At 41.1% G+C, this 17660-nt stretch overlaps 1 protein-coding gene across 1 annotated transcript in view; it reads right to left on the bottom strand.

Annotated features, from left to right (window-relative positions):
* Fhod3 (formin homology 2 domain containing 3) overlaps window positions 1-17660 on the bottom strand; it is a 472090-nt gene that overhangs the window by 22052 nt on the left and 432378 nt on the right. The window contains 5 exon segments of the mRNA XM_047526634.1: window positions 3258-3450; window positions 6011-6201; window positions 9357-9518; window positions 10394-10513; window positions 12430-12612. Coding sequence (XP_047382590.1) covers window positions 3258-3450; window positions 6011-6201; window positions 9357-9518; window positions 10394-10513; window positions 12430-12612 — 849 coding nt within the window.

The raw sequence follows: 17660 nt of genomic DNA, 5'->3' as shown, positions 1-17660 counted from the left end.
TTCAAGTAAAGCATCCCTTTTCTAGATATAAATTGGGGGTAAAAAGTTCTGTTAATCCCTTGATTTTAATTAAGCACAATTTCAATTTAAGAGTTTCCACCAAGGTTACAGACCATGCCAGCAAATCGAGACAAAAGTTTTGTGGGAACTGACTACACTTTTGAAAGTCAAGATGACAAGACATTTCCAATGTATCACATCCCACTCAGCCCCACCAAATGGCATTATGACAAAAGAGACAATAGTCCTGCTCCACCATCTTTCATCTTATGACTTATGTAACCAGGATGACTGGCATTATTTTCAGCAACCAGCATAGGCGCAAAGTTCTGCACTTACAGAATTCCTTACACCAACCCTCATTCCCCTTCGACAGAAGCAGCTGGGGCTGAGAGAGGCTAAGGGGAGTCCTGGGACTTACCAGCCTGGGTTCTCACAGCTTATTTGGATTATGCCAGCAGTAGAAAGGGTCAGAGCTGCCTAGTTTTCCCTTGCCTTTGCCTAGTTGGTCTAGAACTAGGTTGGGATGGACAGATGAGGAGTAAGGTTCTCAGTGAGCCTTGCCCGGGAGGACCTCTGGATTATGAAAAAAGCAGCCTTTTCCATGCCCAGGAGCAGAGAGGGCAGAGGAGGGTCACTCTAGAGCTGACATGGGGCCCAGTTGATAAAAGCAGTCTTTGGATTTACCTTCAGACTTCTCATCTTGACTTAACTGCAACCATTTCCATCCTCAATTTTATTCAGCATTCATTTTAAAAGTGATGAAATACCATTTTCTCTAACCCCTTCTAACTCTGATGTTAAGGAGTCCTGATTCTGAATCTATTGCATGGCCTTGGTCATAGTGGTTTCAGTTGTGTGTCATTTTCTAATCATATTGTGATGTTCTTGGGATGTAAATTTGTCTTTCGTTATACGCACAACTTCTTGGTGCCTGCCACAGTGCTGGGCGCTTCCTAATAAAGCACGGGGAAAACTAGAGGTTGTGCTTTGCCTTGGTGACAATATCCTGATATTCCAGCAGATGGCAGTCTTCCTACATGAATGATGCCATTTTGACCTCTAAAAACAAGGACCAGGTTGGGAATGAACCCTGAAGCCCTTTCTGCTGCTGTTATAATTCAAATAAAGCTGTGAGAGATTGCAGCTAGGTGGTAAGAGTGCTTGCCTAGCATGCCTGAGACCCTGGGTCCAATCCCCAGAACTGTCAAAAACAACTAACAAGCAAAAGCCCAAATAAAAAGTGAGAATCCAGGCTGGTAAATTCTAGGACTTCTCTGTGGAAGGCAGTAGGACTCCTGGTTACACCTCTTAGCCTCTCTGAACCTGACTTTCTCTTCTACAGAGGAGGATGATGGTTTTCTATTTTATAGAATGATGATTGTTCTCTAGATTTTAATGGCAATTTAAATGATTTAAACTAAACTCTAGAAACATTTATCTCTGTTTATAGCTGAGAAAGCCAAATATTCTTAGAGAAGGACAGAATTAAAAAATTAGTGGGATCTGTTAAAAAGCCTCAAGAATTTGGCAAGAAATGCTGGTGTGTTTTCATAATTATAAGCACTCTGGGCTGTGTCTTTTGCCCTCCAATGTGTCTCATTTCCAGAAAAATAAGTGATCCCTTTTTAAAACTTTTAAAAATACTTTGGAATGAAATGTGGGCCTTATTTTTCCCAAGTGGATTCAATTTGCTTCCTGAATCTTCCAGAAGTCTAAAGATTCTGCTGAACCCAGGTTTCAGAAGACAAAGAAATGACAGAAAGAGCTGATGGCCCTGGTATTCAGAAATACCAGGGGCTGCAGAAAGGGCTCCTTCTGCAGTAAAGTGGCTTGGTGCTCCCCTCAGGGTCCAGAAAGTTCCAAGGAAACAAGGAGCTCGGGTGAAGGTAGGGGGTTGGGGGAACTGATTAGTCCATGGTTCTACTTAGAAGTGCCTTGAAATTACAGAATTTCTTGGTTAACGCATTTGGATTTCCACGTGAAGTCAAGACCTCTCAGGAATGTGTACCCAGTGGTAACCATGTTCCCTTTGTGTTGCCTACAGGAACATACCTCTGGGCAGAGAAGGCAGGTTCCATCAAGTCTTCAGAACCAATTTTCTTCTTCCCCAAAGAAATCTGCCTACCCTGCATTAAGATTTCCACTTCCCCTTCCCTTGTAGTGGCACACCTTGTCACTTAATCCTGCACTCAGTCCATTCCCTGTATCACTGGAGACCTTATACGACTCAAACACAGCACAGGTGGAAGAAGTTCATGGGTACCAATCCAAACAATCAAAACCAAACCAAACAAAATATCCACCCAAGAGATTTTCAACAGGTTCCAAGTATGATCTGTTGGTACTAAAGAAAATTGACTTTATTCTTCCTGAGTCTGTTTAAGAAAAAAATAAATGACAAGAAAAGGAGAATTTCTACAGAATTTCTTCCTTTCACCTGAAACTGAACTAACGGCTTGCTAAGTAATAGATGAGGTGCACTTGTTTCATAAAGGGACATCAGAAAGAAAGATCTGCTCTGATTATCTTTGTTGTCTCTGGCCTCTTTATGGAATCCCTTCACCCTGTACCTATATAGCATGTCCCATCTACATGCCCACTGTACCCAAGGCCTGGGTAGGCTCAGGGCTGAGGTGGTGGAGATAAAGAGCTCAGAAATGGGGAGACATGTAAGTGTCCAGGGGCACCCCACAGTGCTGTAGGGAAACTTCTCCTGGATCCACTGTCCTCTGGTGTCTTTCCACCCTGATATTCTGTGACTCAAGGGACTGTAAAGGGCCTGTCACATTATGTCTTAGAGCAACCACATCAGTTTCTCTATTCAAACGCCTCAAATAGATGGTCCAGGTGTCAACTGACTGGTTATACAACATTGTAAGGATGACTAAATTCCTGAATCAATTCCAAATCAACACATCTGTCTTCCTCTAGATAAGAGGTGCTACCTCTGATGTTTTCCTCCTCCAATTTACCAAGCATCTAAATGTCATCAGCATCGTACAACACATAAAGATGGGTTATTCATTCCTTCTCCAGCCTCATGACCTTAATATGTCCTAGGTCCTCATTTGTCACACAGATTTTCACAGAAATGGTAGAGAGGCAGTTGGAGAGCATATTTGAAAAGAGGCAATTTTTTTTTTTTTTTCCCCTACAATGGCAAAGGGGCAGGAGCAGCTTCCAAACTCTGGGGAGGATTGATGGCTGATCTTTCAAAATAAGTGACATAAAGAATCAGATTTCATGAAACTTACATCAGTGATCATCTTCCCTCTGGTCTTATTTCTTTCTCTGTGGTTGGCCCGTTTCTGTTTCTGCTGCAAAACCCTCTCCCTGGTGGTGCGATACTCTAGCGCAAATTCACTAATGATCCTGCAGAACTTGTTTATGTTCACTTCCCGAATTGCATAAGGTGGATGGCCCATAAAGAGCAAAAAGGAGTGGAATCTGCAAGGAAAAACAGAAATGGTAATGATATCAGTTTGAGCCACATCCCCAACCCTATTTTGTATTTTATTTAGTGACAGGGTCTCACTGAGTTGCCTAGCGCCTCACTTGTGCTCAGGCTGACTTTGAACTTCAATCCTCCTGCCTCAGCATCCCAAGCAGCTGGAATAACAGGTGTGCAGCACCACACCAGGCACAACGTCAGTGTTAAGGAACCAAAATTACTGGTCTAAAATCTCTCCATAAGAAACCAATGAGCCAAGTACTCAGTAACAGGTCACCATCCTTCATTCCTTGGGCTCTGAGTTTCGAGAGTCTTCTCAAGTAAAAATGCAAACAAAAGTCAAGTTCAATTAACTTTCTCATCTGTGGAGATTATGTCTAGTGGTAAGATTTCATGGGATTAATTACTTCTTGTGTATCTGTGTTTTAACATTTTTCTAATGAATACATAAAGCTTTCTAAGAAAAATGATAAACTACTGTTTTAAGGAAATACTGCATAGTTTCTACACTATACAAGAATTGGACAAGAATGAAGAAATGTTGCTTAGAAATTCTTTTATAAAAAGGTAAGGGGGAAAAGAAGAAATTCCTTTAATGAAAACTTCAGAGTAGACATGAAAATGTTAATTGATGGTTTATAAATAGGTGTTTATAAAGTTTTTCCTGAGTAAATATTTGAAACATTTTCTTACAATATTATGCACAACCTTAATTTAGCTAGAAAACACCAAATAAGCAGAACAAGATAAATTTATAAATTAAAAAATATTAATTTTTATTTGTTTAAAATTTTTGTAAATTTTTAGTTATCAGGAAATAAGAAAGAAGATAAAAATAGGTCTCTATGCAACAAATGGCACTACATAAATATCACTATTTGTAGACAAAAAAATTTGGTTTCAATCACTGGAATCTGCCTCCTTTGAATATAATTTTTTTCCTAAAGAGGAACATTGATTTATTCTCTTCTGTGACAAAAAAACACAACTTGTATTTACAGTCAAGGAGGCTCAAAAAACACTGGCAAAAACCTTAAAACTCAATAAGAACAAAGTGAAAATCTTTTGGACTTAGATTAGGCAATTTAAAAAAAAATATTATACCAAAGCATAAACAACCAAAAATGAAACAATAAATTGAATCTCATCAAAATTAAAAACTTTTTTGCTTCAAAGGTCTTTATTGAGAGTGCAAAGACAACCTTCAGAATAGGAGAAAATATTTGCAAATCATATGCAGGAAAAGAAAGTTTCTACCAAAATAAAGAAATCTTACAACTCAATGCCAAAAAGACAAATAAGCAAAGGATTTGAACAGACATTTCTCCTAAAAAGATATGCAAATAGCTGAGAAGTACATGAAACGATAAAAGCTGGCAATTGCTTGCAACATACAAAGCATGAAGGTCAAACCAGCTCACATTCCCTGCCTCCCCTTTTTAACCATGGTGAAAGCATAGTGTACTTTAGTTTTAGTAAGAAATTTGACAAAATCTTTTATAAGATCCTCCAATCCAGAGGGCAACTAGAAGGTCTAGATGAAGTACAGTTAAGGGGGTTTATAGTTGAACAAATAAATTCCAAAAGTACTGATTACTGGATGGTTTTCAACCTGGAGGGAAGTTTCTGTCCTGTTCAACATTTTCAAAGTACCCCCCTTTTCTCAACAGTCTGCCTCAAGACCCAAAAGTATGGTTATCAAAGCAGCAAATGACCCGAGCTAGGAGGAGGCTCATGGGCAGATCAGAGAATCAGGGATTTCCAAGTTCTGTGTGGGTTGAAAGAAAGTGAAAGAAAATAAAGAAAGAAGGGGAGAAGGGAAGATGGGGATGAGAGTCCTACCATCACATACTGTGATGAAGCAAAGGAGAAGCAAGTGATGGCTTCTGGCAGGAAATGCCCTGGCCTGGGAAGTTATAGGACCTGGGTTCTAATCTAGGGCAGTTACTTGCTGGAACATGCCTGGACAGCCATGGAGCCATGTTAGACTCAGTCAGCCTCCTTGTGGGTAAAGCAAGGCCTGACCCATCACTGCCACGTCTCTAGGGTTCTCTTGGATCCTGTGACTCTGGGGAAGGCTGGTTCAGAGAAGGGCACCTGTGGCATGGAGCAGCCATTGGAGAATCCATGGCTGGAAGATCCTCAGAGGGCAGAGAGCCGATCAGACAAAGGAGGAAGTTTTCTAATAAGGAGAGCTGCCATGCAAGGGAGTAGGTTCCCTGGAGGTGGAATTGTTCAAGCAACCGTGGAGAGGCAGCATACAATTTGACAGGTGTTACACAAGTGATTCCTGATCAAATGGAATTTTGGATAAAATTATCTGACATTCCTTCCAACTTCAAGATTCAACGGCATTATATTATCGTGTATGAAAAATTAGGTATCCACAAAGCTGTTATACATCCGACTAACTATCCATGAAGTTGTTTATCATAGGTACACTTTGTGATGTGCGGTGTACCAAGAATGTACACTAACCTTCACATCCTGGGTTGCAGAATATTTTTAATATGCTAGTGTACTGAATTTTTTAAATAAGTTACTCAATATACTTACCTGTTAATTATCCTTCTATGGACAATCTTTAAAATTATAATTCGCTCTGCACAGTCTTTTAGGAACTCTGACATACGCTGTTTTAACACTGGTTTCATTTCGTGTTTTGCAATTGCCTTGAGGTGATCCCATGAAGCTTTGCATCTTCTCTCCATCTGACATAAATTATCCTGAAGTTGATCAAAGTCAACCTGAAAATCAGAGCGAGAACATTGCAAATGCACTGAAACAACTGGACACCGACCTTAACCAGGAGACCAGAGTGCCTCTGGGAAGAAACGAACATCAAAACCCAATTTACATCTTGAAACACAAACATATTTATGACCTAAAAATTATTCACATGTGTATTTGTTATTATCTGAAAATCAAATTAGTGATAAAACTGTTCTCCAAATGAACCCAACACAGGAGTTACCTTTCCTTGCCTAATTTGGAAAGAAATGTTACAAAAGTCTTTGGGGGGGACTGTAAGTTAAAACATGAGATCAAAGAACCTAGTACAAGATGAACTGAGTAGATGTCTCATAAAATTTCAGAGCACACTCGTTCTTCAGGGATGATATTTCACTGAACACTGAGGAATGTCCCCAAGCCTCATGTGGATGACTCCTGAGGCTCTGGAGCAAGCCAGCTTCTCTTCACCACAATCTCCTTCACAATTTGTGTGACAAATTATTTTATCCACCCACCATTCACTCATTCAACCAATATTCTTGGAGCGACTAGTACACGCCAGTCCCTCTATCCAAGCACTAAGAGAACAAAGACAAATTCTGAAGGAAACCACATCGGTGTTCTCAGGGAGCTTCACAGTACAGACAGGTGATCACCAAGCTCGGAAGGGGCACAATACCCACCAGAGACCTTGACAGCAAATGCAAACCACCTACACAAAGAAGACACGCGACAGAGTTCCTGCTGCCTATTCGGGGAAGTGCAGTTTGGATTGACTGAAGTAGCCCCAAATGAAACTTCCTAAAGTAATGCCTTCACAGAATTTCTAGACCAAAAATTATGAGACTCAGAGAGTTGTTCAGTAATGAAAAAATTACAGGGTGTGGTGGCACACGCCTGTAATTCCAGTGACTGGGGAGGCTGAAGTAGGAGGATTGCAAGTTTGAGGCTAGCCTCAGCAACTTAGCAATATCCTTTCTCAAAATAAAAAATAAAAAGGGCAGGGGATGTGGCTCAGGGATTGAGTGCCCCTGGATTAATTCCCCAGTACTCAAGGGGGTTGGGGGAAATAATTCAGAGGGATGGTGGGGAAGAAGAAAGAAATGGGTGGGTGGGCTGAAAGAAGGGGAGGTGAACAGTGAGTGAGCAATGAGGTCTGAAAAACCAGAAGGAGCAGAAGACACACACAGGCAAGCAGCCTCTGCTCAGGTGTCAATGACAGTGGTTGTGCAAGCAGGACCTGGAGGAGGATGCCCAGAAGGCATCCTGGCAGACTTGCTGGTATGACTTCAGAGTAGAAGCCCCACCCTCAGAAGGACAAGGGAGGAGCTCAAGTCATCAAAGGCAGATATTGTGGGAAGATTCACGGCAGCCAGCAGGAAGACACCCTGAGCACAGGAGTTGTCCCCTCATCCAGGCAGGACTTTGCAGGGTCTGTATTTCTTGAATCTCTGCAGCCAAAAAGGCTCTGGGAGTGAAGTGTGAGAAGAGGTGGCTGATGCCCTCTTGGCCTCCTATGGCAATTCACAAGCATCTGGATCAATAATCATCTTGAGGGCCGGGGATATAGCTCAGTTGTTAGAGTGCTTGCCTAGCATGCACAAGGCCCTGGGTTCAATCCCCAGCACAAAACACAAACAAAAACAAACAAACAAAAAATAATCATCTTGAGTAGTTGCTGCAGTCCGTGGATAGAGGCTCTGTCAAGTTTTGGCTTTGTGGCCAATTTTAAGGCTAGGTATGTAGCTATTAGTTAACTGACAACTAAACATCCAGTAGGCTTTTGGGAAGGACCTGATGCTGAAGGGGCCCAGGGCAGTCACTGGAGTTGTCCTGGTGTTGGGACTCCTAGGCCAGGACCACTTTTAGCCCAAGCTGGGGAAGGCCCTAGGCAAAACCACAGGACATGGAAAAAGGGAAGCGATTTGCTCTGGTGTCTCTGAAATTAGAACCAAGATGAAGGGGATCTCCACAGGCAGACTGCCTCAAATTCCCAACAGAACTCTCTTCTGAGAAGGGGCTCACAGCATGTTGGAGCAGCCCCTGGAGGACCCTCTGCTTGGATACTCAGAGGGGGGTTCTTCCTTAGTTAGGAAACTGAAGTCATATTTGTATAGAATAATGCCTGTTAAACAGAGGACTGTTCCGCGAAGCCCTCTGTCAGCTCTCCACGCCTCTTTTTGCCTCAAGTTCGGTACACCATGAGGCCAGCGGAAGGGCTGCTGCTTGATGTACCTGTGGCTGCCAGCCTGTTACTCCCAAGGGAGATGGAGGAGGGCCCCCAGCCACCAGGTCCCCATCTTTCAGTCCTGGGGGAGAAAGCTGAGCAAGTGAGCGAGCTTCTGGAACGGGACCATTGCAGCCCTCGCTCCATTCCTCACCCACTCAGTCCTCTGTCCTGCTGCCCCTTCACATACTGGGCTGCAGTGTGTTCCCAAGAGGTTCCTCCACACAGGCCTGGCTCGGGTGCCCTCTTCAAGGGTGCTCCCACATCCTCACTGCTCCCATATCCGGTGTGTCTGGGATTCCTCTGGGCATTGTTCAGTCTCAGTGACACCCCTGCACTGGAGGCAGCTAGGCGTCCACATACTGTGACTGTCTCTTTTCTAATAAACTGTATGCTCATGAAGAGATTAACTCTGCACTCACTTTAAGAGCTTGCAGCCGAGGGGCCAATGCTATATACTGTTTACAGTCCTATAAAAATGTTCCCTGTAAGACTGTAGGGACAGCCAATCTGTGGGCAGCAGGGCCAGGCCAGGCATGCCCTGTTTCCCAGCTCCACACCTGAGACATTGTACGGACATCTCAGGGGCCAGATGGCATTCTTTTGACATGTTTGCCCACCTAAAACAGGCTGTGCAGTTGGAATGTTCTGGAGAATCCAGCCTGGTCAGTAACACTCCCAAGGAGTGAGGACTGGGATGGCAGACTAGCCTCACATACCTCAGTAGGAAAGAATCTGACTGAGAACCAGAGATAGGAAAAAGATCTTAAAAGTTCATTAGAAAAGGCATGAAATGAATCCTGTCCTCAGACTCTAGAGCAGGGAACGCAGGCGGCACTGTGGGTCATACTTAACAGAGCATGAGTGTGTCTGAGAAGAGGGTCAAGGATCCAACAAGCAGAGGCTGAGGCAAGGCCGGCTCCTCCGTGTTCACTGACGTACCTTGGCTGACCTGGTGATGGCCCCAATCTCCGAATACAGATCGGAGCTGTCTGGGAAGTTTTCCACCACCATGGTGCACACGTGGTGGAGAAGCGACTGCTTGTGCACTGTGTCTTTCACTTCTGGAACCTTCTCGAGGTAGCTTAACTCAAATGCTTTGGCCTGTTTTGTGACATTAAAGATGAGAAAAACAAGTTTTATGTAGGCTCTTAGAATAGCACAGATGGTTAGAATCACTGCACAGCTGTAATAGCCAATATTTAGTTTCTGTGTGACTGAGGCTCTCAGGCACTCCATCCTTTGCTGATCACATGTGGACAGTGGTAATGAACTGAGCCTCCAGCCCTTTCCTACACAGCCCAGAGACAGGTCCCAGGATTGACCCTCAGTCAGGGTGCTGTGGGACTCAGTTTCACATACCTAAGTTCTTTCTCTCTTCCTGTTGCATGCCTACATCTTGGCCAGAGCCAAATACAATCTACCAAATTATGCCATGTCCACATATCAACATGCCACAGTGAAGCCTACATATATGATCAAGTGGACAGAGCAAGTGGATTGGAGAAGGGAAGAGCAGGGAAGGAAGGGAAAGGGAGGTTCCTGGGAAATTAGATCAGTCTAATTATGTTAATGTGCATGAATGAATATGGCATAATAACTCCATTATGTATAATTATAATGTACCAATTAAAAAATAAAAAACAAATTAATAAAAATCAGAATATTTGAGAGATAAGCTCAAGGGGGAAAAAAAAACAGGGTAGATGAAAATTCTCCCAGTCAATGTTGAGAGTAATCATACTCTGTAAGGAATAGGGTACTTACTTTTCTAAGCTTCCTTATAGCATGGTTCAAGTTCAAATAAATGGGTTCTAATATTTTAAAGACAAAATCCTTTCTATATTTTCAACAAAAGTTACCTAAGATCTTTATTCTACTGTGCTTTAGGGGACCAGAGGTACAACCTTCAACAACAAATGGTGGGCAGGGATTTTGTGACAAGGGAGGCAGGAGGATAAGACACAGGGACAACTTACATTAGTTCCATTTAGAAAGTTCCCAATAGCAAGGAGAGTAGACAGGATAAAGCCCAAGGTTTTATTGTTCTCCAACTGATCTATTCCTTCCTTCAGATCCAAAAGTGGTTCTGCCACTTCCTTTCAGTTAAAAAAAAAAAAAAAATGAAAAAGAACAGACAATTTGGTGACTTTTTATTTTTCATTTAGGGTAAGGTAACAATAAGCAGGGTTCGCTCTAGCACAGGACAGTCTCACATGTGGGGCATTTGCTCCTAGGTATGACAAAGTGCTGAACAGCAGCAGGGAGAGCCTAACACCCAACAATTCCATAGTGGAGACCAAACAGAATTTGTGCCCTGTCTTCTGTGTGTCTACCCAGGGTCTAAGCCCAAGCAGGACCCTCAAGTCATCCTACCCTCTCTGCTCTGACCATGGCTGACTTCCAAGAAATCTTCCTTACTAGGTTCCAGCATGGAGAGCATGGTTCCACTCTTTGCCTTTCCTCCTCATAGGCAGATGACTAGAGAAATTGGGCTCCAATGTCCCTGGACCACCCGTCTCCTCCATTCCTCTCTAGGCACACTTAGCCTAGGTTGCTGCTCACTAGAAGGCCACTGTCCTTGCTACTCCAACTCCTTCTGACCTTTAGCCTGCCCTGTAGCCTCATGACCTCAATCTGGCCTTTCCTCTGTACTGTGGCCCCCTCGCCACATCCCCACTGAAGTGCTCTTCTCACCTGTACCCCAGGATATTCAGCTTCACTCTCCAGCAGCCTCACTTCTCCTGGGCTGGCCCTCCCACTACCCAACCAAAGCTGGCCCAACTGTCTGTTTCTTCCATGATGATACCTCACTTTGCTGAAGAGTCACACACATGTACTAACTGGTTTTGCAGCTGAGTTACATCAATCACTTTAGGGGTCCTAGGTGTCTTTGTCCCTGCTTGATTCCCTCATGAACTCAAATATACTACAGGTTGGGGATCCCTTATCCAAAATGCTTGGGACCAGAAGTATTTTGGATTTCAGAATTTTTTAGACTTTGGAATATCTGCATATACATAATGAGATACATTGGGGATGGGATCCCATGTTTAAACATGATACTCATTTTGTGTTTCACATATGCCTCTTCATATAGCCTAAAGGTAATTTATATACTATTTTTACTGCACCTGTGTTTGGACTACAACCCATTATATGAGATCAGGTGTGGAATTTTCCATTTGCAGCTTTGTGTTGGCACTCAAAGTACTTAGGATTTTGGAGCATCTGGATTTCCAATTAGAAATGCTCAACGTGTAGCACCCTCATGAAGACCCCCAAACCCACTGCCATTCATCTGGCCCTCAGCATAGCACAATGCCACCACCTCTTCCAAAAGAAAGAGACCCAGAGCCTTTCCACCTGGGCTTCATAATCTCTCCTCTGATGGTTTTTCTCAACTAAGTTCCCCTGCCATTCACATCCATCTCTTTCTCTCCTCTCCACTGGCTGCCGTTCAGGCCAGGCCAAGAGAATTCCTGTGCCTTCCATGTCCCATTCAATGTCCCTTTGCCTACCCCACTGAGGTCTCTTTCCTTCAAGTCTCTTCTCAACTTTTTGCAATCTGCTTCATCTTTAATTTTCTACTGAGGATGTTTCCCCCCAAAGACCTGCAGTCATGGTCAATGGCAGCCTCGGTGATAATGATCAGGTGAAAGGATGACAGGCAATACCCTATACTGTGTTTTTCTGTGTTTTCTAAGTTTTCTACAATAAAGATACAGAATCTGAAAACCATTTTATTTAATTTAATCACTCACAATGTGACCATAAGCAAGTGTCCGAGGCTGGTGCCAGGCAAATGCTTTAGAACAACCCTTCACTGACAGACTGATGATCAGTCAGCATGCACAAGTAACATCAGAGCTAGTGACAAGACAACAAAGTCATCATTGACTTGCCCTGCAAATCCTGTGTCAAGAGTGATATTTCACTACTTTAATATTTATGAATTTTTTTAAAAAAATAGGGGACATAGGGTTTGGGCTGCCTCTTTTAAGATAGCACTTACCTTTTCTGTGGTTTCATAATCCATTTTGAATGCCCAGAGGTGGAGCCGAGCAGAAAGCTCACTGATAGAGGACAGCGTAAGGAGGAACTGCTCTGCACTGCCCAAAGGCATTTCAGGGTTGGCCAGCTGAGCTTCCTGGATTTTCTGCTTCTCCTCTTCAGTTGGAATCATGGTCAGAATTTTCTGGAAAGATGGGATGATAGAAAATAGTCTTTCTCAGTAATAGATCCTATCCCACCCCTTCAATGATTTCAAACTCATGTTATAATTTTCCAACCAGGTCGTAGAAATAGTCTGTATACATTTTTTATATCACACATGGGTGTTATAATGTCATAACCAAACAGACTTTAAGCAACTTGCCCAACATTTTCTGGGTCTTGCCTCTGAAGGACATTCTAGACATGAAAGGGGAATGGAAAGCAAGAGAACAGTGAAAGAAAATTGGAGGACTCCCTCTTCCCTAAGAAGAGGGAAACAGGTCATAATACATTTTTTGTAGCATTCCTCATGGATTAATTTAAGAACTACAAAAATGAGTCATTTGTAAAGAACTCAGGTTGACTTTTGGTTCATGTGACATTAAAATTTTGTTTTAACTGTTTCAGAACTTTAAAATGATAAACTTTAATATCAAACTCAAGTCTGAAGAAAAGTGATGATGGTATTTATAAACCTACCTGCTAATAAAAAAAAAAATGTGCCTACTTATTTTTATTTGTTTCTGGTAAAAAATCTGTTGTGAAAAGTACAGAAAGCAAAAAGACACCAGAATGATTATGATTCTTGCAAGTTCAAATTTCTTATTGATTATATTTTTTTAAAAGATAAAAATTCCCATCTACTCTTACCATTACTATTTAATATTGTACATAGAGGTAATCATACAAAGTGTCAGAAAGGTAAAGTTGTTCCTATTTGCAGATGACATGATTGATTACATAGAAAATTTTAAGAAATTTTTAAAAATCTAAAAAGTGTCTGTTTGACAATGTTGCATTTATAAGGTCAAAACAAAAATTCATTTTATTTCTATATGTTGATAATGAACAAAACAGTTAAGTGCTATCTATAATGAAATTCATAGTCAATAAATTTAACAAAAAATGTACAAGATCTATATGCTTGCAATTAGAAAAACTGATGAAAGCAATCAAAGAACTAAATAAATGGAGAAACAGACTATATTCAGGGTTTGAGAGAATCAAGATGTTTATTTTCCCCAGATTGATTTAAAGATTTACCTCAATTCCAGTCAAAACAATGGCATGGAATCCTTAGCAAGAAGAATGAAGCAGGAGGCATCACAATACCAGACCTTCAACTATAGTATGGAGCAACAGTAACAAAAATGGCATAGTAGAGGCACCAAAATAGACACATAGACCGAAGGTACAGAATAGAAGACACAGAGACAAACCCACATAAATACAGTTATCTCATACTAGACAAAGGTGTCAAAAACATACATTGGAGAAAAGATAGCCTCTTCAACAAATGGTACTGGGAAAACTGGAAATCCATATGTAGCGAAATGAAATTAAACCTCTATCTCTCACCCTGCACAAAAATCAACTCAAAATGGATCAAAGACTTAGGCACTAGAACAGAGACCCTGTGCCTAATAGGAGAAGAAGTAGGCCTAAATCTTCATCATGTCAGCTAGGACCTGACTTCCTTAACAAGATTCCTAAAGCGCAAAAAGTAAAATCAAGAATCAATAAATGGGATGTATTCAAACTAAAAAGCTTCTTCTCAGCAAAGGAAACAATCAAGAACGTGAAGAGTGCCTACAGAATGGGAGAAAAGTCTACCACACATACTTCAGGTACAGCACTAACCTCCAGGATATATAAAGAACTCAAAAAACACCAAAAAAAAAAAAAAAAAAAAAAAAACCTAATCAATAAATGGGCTGAGGAACTGAACAGACACTTCACAGAAGAAATACAATCAATCAACAAACATGAAAAAATACTCATCTCTAGAAATTAGAGAAGTGCAAATCAAAACTAAGATTTCATCTCACTCTAGTCAGAATGGCAATTGTCAAGGACACAAGCAACAATAAGTGTTGGTGAGGATGTGGGGAAAAAGGTATACTCATACATTGCTGGTGGGATGGCAAACTGGTGCAACCACTATGGAAAGCAACATGGAGATTCCTCAGAAATTTGGAATGGAACCAACCACCATTTAACCCAGCTATCCCACTCCTCAGCTTATACCCCAAGGACTTAAAATCAACATACTGCAGTGACCCAGCCACATCAATGTGTATAGCAGCTCAATTCACAATAGCTAAACTATGGAACCAACCTAGATGCCCTTCAACAGATGAACGGATTAAGAAAATGTGGTACTTGGATGGAGATGAAGGATATCATAATAAGAGAAAAAAGTCAAAACCCAAAAAACCAAAGATAGAATGTTTTCTCTGATAAGTAGATGCTGAATCATAATAGGGGGTAAGAAAGAAAGAAGGGACTTTGGATTGGGCAGAGGAGAGTGAGGGGAGAGGGTGTGGGAATGGGAAGGACAGTGGAGAGATACAGATATTATTACCCTATATATATGCATGATTACACTACCAGTGGGACTCTACACCATGTACAGCCAGAGAAATGAGAAGTTGTGCTCCAATTGTGTACAATGTGTCAGAATGCATTCTACTGTCATGTATAATTAGAACAAATTTAAAAATAAAAAATTTAAAAAGTGCTGGCATCATTTTTATATAGGCATACAAGCTGGCTTGAAAAGTTACATGTCAAGATAGAAGAACTTGAACAACCGGAAGGAATAGGAAAAAGAATAACCCTAGAGGAATCACACTACTGACTTTAAGAACTTTAAGGCTATAGTAATTTTGGCAGTGTGAGAAAGGCAAGAGGACAGACACATGGATCAATGGGACAGAAAAGGCAGGCCAAAAATATAACACACGAACACAGCCCACTGGTTTCAGCAATAGGATAGTATTTCAACCAATGGTGTTGAAAAAATTGGATTCCGTATGCAGGGAAAAAAAAGTGAAACTTTAACTTAAACCTTCCACTTTATACATAAAACAAAACAAAACAAAAAAAAATGGACCATGGATCTAAAAGTAAAATGTTATAGCTTCTTCCTTCTTTAAGAAGAAGGAAAAATAGGAGAGAATATTTGTGACCTATGTTAGGCAAAAAATTCTTAGACATGATACCAAAAATGAAGAGGCTGATGAGCTGAATTTCATTTATCCAAATTGAAAATTTTTGCTCTGTCAGAAGTACTATTTATTAATAGAATGAAAAGACAAACTATAGTTCATCAAAAAGTTAAACACAGAGGTTACCTTTACAACCCTGCAATTCCATTCCTAGGTATTTGCTCTAGGAAAAATGAAAACTTATGTTCAAACAAAAACTTGTATGTGAACATTTGTATTAACTTTATTCATAACTGCCACAAACTGTCTTGAGTTAGACATTCTTCAGTGGATGACAAACTATGGCACATCCCTACAATAGAACAGTACTGGGTCATAAAAGGAGTAAACTATAGCCAGGCACAGTGGCACACTCCTGAAATCCCAACTACTCAGGAAGGGTAGGCAGTAGGATCACAAGTTCAAGGCCAGCCTCGGCAACTTAGCCCACCCTGTCATAAATAGATAGATAGATAAATAAATACACACACACACTGGGATGGGGATGTAGTTCATTGGTCAGCAGCTCTGGGTGAGGGGGACTATATACGTACAATGACTTGATGACTCTCAAAGGTATGATGCTCAGTGAGAGAAGCCAAACTCTAAAGGTTATGCACTGTATGATCCCATTTACATGACATTTTCCAAAATACAAAACCCGTGATGGCAATAGCACCCCTGGTTCCCAGGGCATAGAGGTAGGAGTAAACATATAATCAGAAAAGAGCTGTATGGGAGTTAGGATGTTTCAAATCCTGCTTGCAGTGGTCACTGCATCAACTTATACATGATTTAAAACTCCTAGAACTGTATATCCAAAAAAGTCAATTTCATTCTATGTTAGCTCAAAACTATGAAAAAATTTGTAGCAAAATAATGGACACCAGTCCCCATATATGTGATTGTTTATACTACTGGGTCCCAGGACACACCCGGGTAGGGTAGAAGCAGTTACATGTTTGATCAGAGTGTTAACAGGCGGGGCTGTCTCTATCAGAAGCCAGTGATGTAAAACTACTTTGAAGATGTGTACTCTGAGCCACAGTCAGAATGAGGCTGCAGCAGGTGACACCTGGTGAGCCCTTAGATATGTTCTTTCCAATTTGCTCTTCATTATGGCTCCCAACGCTGAGGCCATGTGGGTGGAATTTGAGCATCAGGAGAAATACTTAGCCACGGGGCTTCTCGCTTGCTCACTGCCTGGCTCATGCCCCACTGTCCACACAGATGGCATTAAAAAAATAACTCAAGTAAGATTTCGCCTCTTAAAACATCCATGATTTGAACCTAATTAGTTTGCAAAATAAAAACTAAAGTTTATATTTTAATTTCCTTAATGCTTAAATTGTTTTGAGCATGATGAGCATTCCAAATCAAACAACTGCCAACACCTTTTATAACCTTCAGAAGGCATTTTTCTGCAACAGTTTGGTTGCTTTGTTCCTTTGAGAAAGTAATCAAACATCTTTACTTTTGTTTTTCGCTCCTCTAATTCAAACCATTTGTTCACTGTTGAAGACTTATGAGGTTGCCATCTGTCAGTTTATTTTACTTTATTTTGTTACACATCACTGACAATAGGAGCAGCCATAGACAGTGGAACAGCAGGTCAAAGCCACCTCCTGTGAGCCAATGGCCCTTTTTCCATGAGCAAAGGAATAACAGGATGAGCATTTTTACCTGCTCTTCTACTATATCAATAGGTTTATTGATGATTTTATGATTTTCATTTGGTAATGCAAGAAAACAAACATCAAACAAAACCAAAACCTGAATGTGTTAAGTTGTGTTTTCAACATTCTTCCTGATAGTGTCCCTTTAATACTGCTTGAGATACATTTGCTTTTGTATCTGAAAGTCATATTTCAGAGAAAACAGTGCAAAAATATCCATTTTTCTAAAACCAAATTCTACTGAGTTTGTCCATTTAATTCACCTGCACATAAGACCATAGAGTCATTATTTTGCTTTATGATTGTGAACAGAACCCTGGTTACAACTTTGGATAAGAATCTATGATGAGGATTATTTGGGTGAT

The sequence above is a fragment of the Sciurus carolinensis genome, chromosome 15, assembly GCF_902686445.1.
Source record: "Sciurus carolinensis chromosome 15, mSciCar1.2, whole genome shotgun sequence".
Taxonomy (NCBI): Eukaryota; Metazoa; Chordata; class Mammalia; order Rodentia; family Sciuridae; genus Sciurus; species Sciurus carolinensis.
Note: the sequence above shows the minus strand (reverse complement) of the source record. Positions and strands in the feature narration are given on the sequence as shown.